Source organism: Teleopsis dalmanni, chromosome X (assembly GCF_002237135.1).
Source record: "Teleopsis dalmanni isolate 2A chromosome X, ASM223713v2, whole genome shotgun sequence".
In the NCBI taxonomy this organism is placed as follows: domain Eukaryota; kingdom Metazoa; phylum Arthropoda; class Insecta; order Diptera; family Diopsidae; genus Teleopsis; species Teleopsis dalmanni.
In genome coordinates, this window is record NC_051848.1 from 98,498,122 (window position 1) to 98,500,166 (window position 2,045).

At 30.3% G+C, this 2,045-nt stretch overlaps 1 protein-coding gene across 1 annotated transcript; it reads left to right on the plus strand.

Annotated features, from left to right (window-relative positions):
* LOC119687346 (60S ribosomal protein L11) lies at positions 1–1,112 on the plus strand. Its single transcript, XM_038101633.1, has 4 exons — positions 1–90; positions 229–363; positions 418–715; positions 944–1,112. The coding sequence occupies exons 1-4, from the start codon at positions 85–87 to the stop codon at positions 1,069–1,071; spliced, it is 567 nt and encodes a 188-aa protein (XP_037957561.1). The 5' UTR covers positions 1–84; the 3' UTR covers positions 1,072–1,112.
* The last annotated feature ends 933 nt before the right edge of the window (positions 1,113–2,045 follow it).

The following is a 2,045-nucleotide window of genomic DNA, read 5'->3' on the forward strand; positions in this document are numbered from 1 at the left end:
AACATTTGTTGTGTTATCGATTACAGATACCACTGAACCCGAAACTGTCTCTTGTTTTCTTTCTTTTATAGGCTAACTTTTGCTATGACGGTATGTTTCGTGCAAAGTTTAAATAAAAATCTGTAAACATCACGCATCTTATAGCGAATTAAGAAATGATTTTAAGTAAAAATTTTAATTTAAGTATTTTGATCTTTTCTACTTTTATATTTTGTATGTGATGGACAGCCAGCAGTAGTACAAGAGAAAAAAAAGATCAAGCGCGATCCGGCTAAAAATCCGATGCGCGACTTGCACATCAGAAAGCTATGCTTAAATATCTGTGTAGGTGAATCTGGTGATAGGCTTACTCGAGCAGCGAAGGTATAAGTATATTAATTTTTCTTTTTAATATGACTAAAGTATGTATATTTTAAGGTTTTGGAGCAGTTAACTGGTCAACAACCCGTCTTCTCAAAAGCGCGTTACACTGTTCGTTCCTTTGGAATTCGTCGTAATGAGAAGATTGCTGTCCATTGTACAGTTCGTGGAGCAAAAGCAGAAGAGATTCTTGAACGTGGTTTAAAAGTCCGGGAATATGAGTTAAGACGCGACAATTTCTCCGCAACCGGAAATTTTGGTTTCGGTATTCAAGAACATATTGATTTGGGCATAAAGTACGATCCTGCCATTGGTATTTATGGTTTGGATTTCTACGTTGTTTTGGGACGTCCTGGTAAGATCTATAAACTTAATATTATGTGCACAAAATTAGACGTTTATTTGAGTATTTCAATTTGACGTTCAGTCAATGTGCAAAAAATAAATAAATTTTGGGCTTAATATGGCTTTTGATTTTAAAAATTCATACGGTTCAGAATTAACAAATTGTAAATGTAATAAATTGATTATGTATTAAATAATTGAAATCGGTAATCGAATAACAAAGAATTTAAATTTTCAGGTTACAATGTCGCACATAGAAAACGTAAATCTGGCACAGTTGGTTTCCAACATAGGCTAACTAAGGAAGATGCCATGAAATGGTTCCAACAGAAATATGATGGTATCATATTAAACAGTAAAAAATAAATTTCAATTTTGATTGAAAATAAAACAAACTACAATTAATATTTTGTGGTGCATTTATTTCGTATTACATTAAAATATAAATTTTACACAAGTTAAAAGTTTGAAAAAAGTTGAAGTTTGTTAAAATTGAACGAAACTACGTTTTGGTGGTTACAGGGGAAGATTATCATAATTTACGTTGATAGTAATTATACAGAGACAAGATTGCCCAGCATGCTTTGTATAAGCTAATCTAATATATCTGTCGTCTATATCAGGGCTGTCCAGACCAATTACGATTGCCGCAAAAAAAAGTTCATATGTTCATAGATGTAAAGATTTAGTGTTATTAATTTAAATTAATTTATTTGGTATAAAAATATGTCGCGGACCAAATGCAGCCCGCATGCCATGTTTTAGACAGCCCTGATGTATATGATGACTTTTATCATATGTTTAAAATTTATTAGCAATAAAAAGTGCAATAAAATAGGTACTGTATATTTAAATGCGACGCGATTTCTTAATTGCGAATTCATTATTAAAGACTAAATCCAATATTGCGCGTTTATCAATAGATATGTATATTTAGTAAATCGCATCAACTCGCCTAAGAAAAGTATGTGATAGACAAACGAATTATTGATCCAGTTCTTGAAAATGTTTGATTTCCTCATTATATTATAAACAATGTCGAAATAACAGGATCTAATAGATAATACATCGCCTAATAGATTTTGTAAACCATTTTTCTAGTTGAGAAATATAAATAAATTAAATTGCAAAAACATGTTTAAACTGTGGGACACCACTACAACGGCTTCTTAGTAATATCTAATGCTTTAAAATTCAGGAAATGATTTGACTGTTCTATAATATAAATATGTTTCTATCAAATATTCTAAATATTTGATATCTTTTTGTAACAAATTGTTTTTCGCATAATACCTAGAAACTATTTATTATTGGTTATTATTAAATGATCATAACAATTA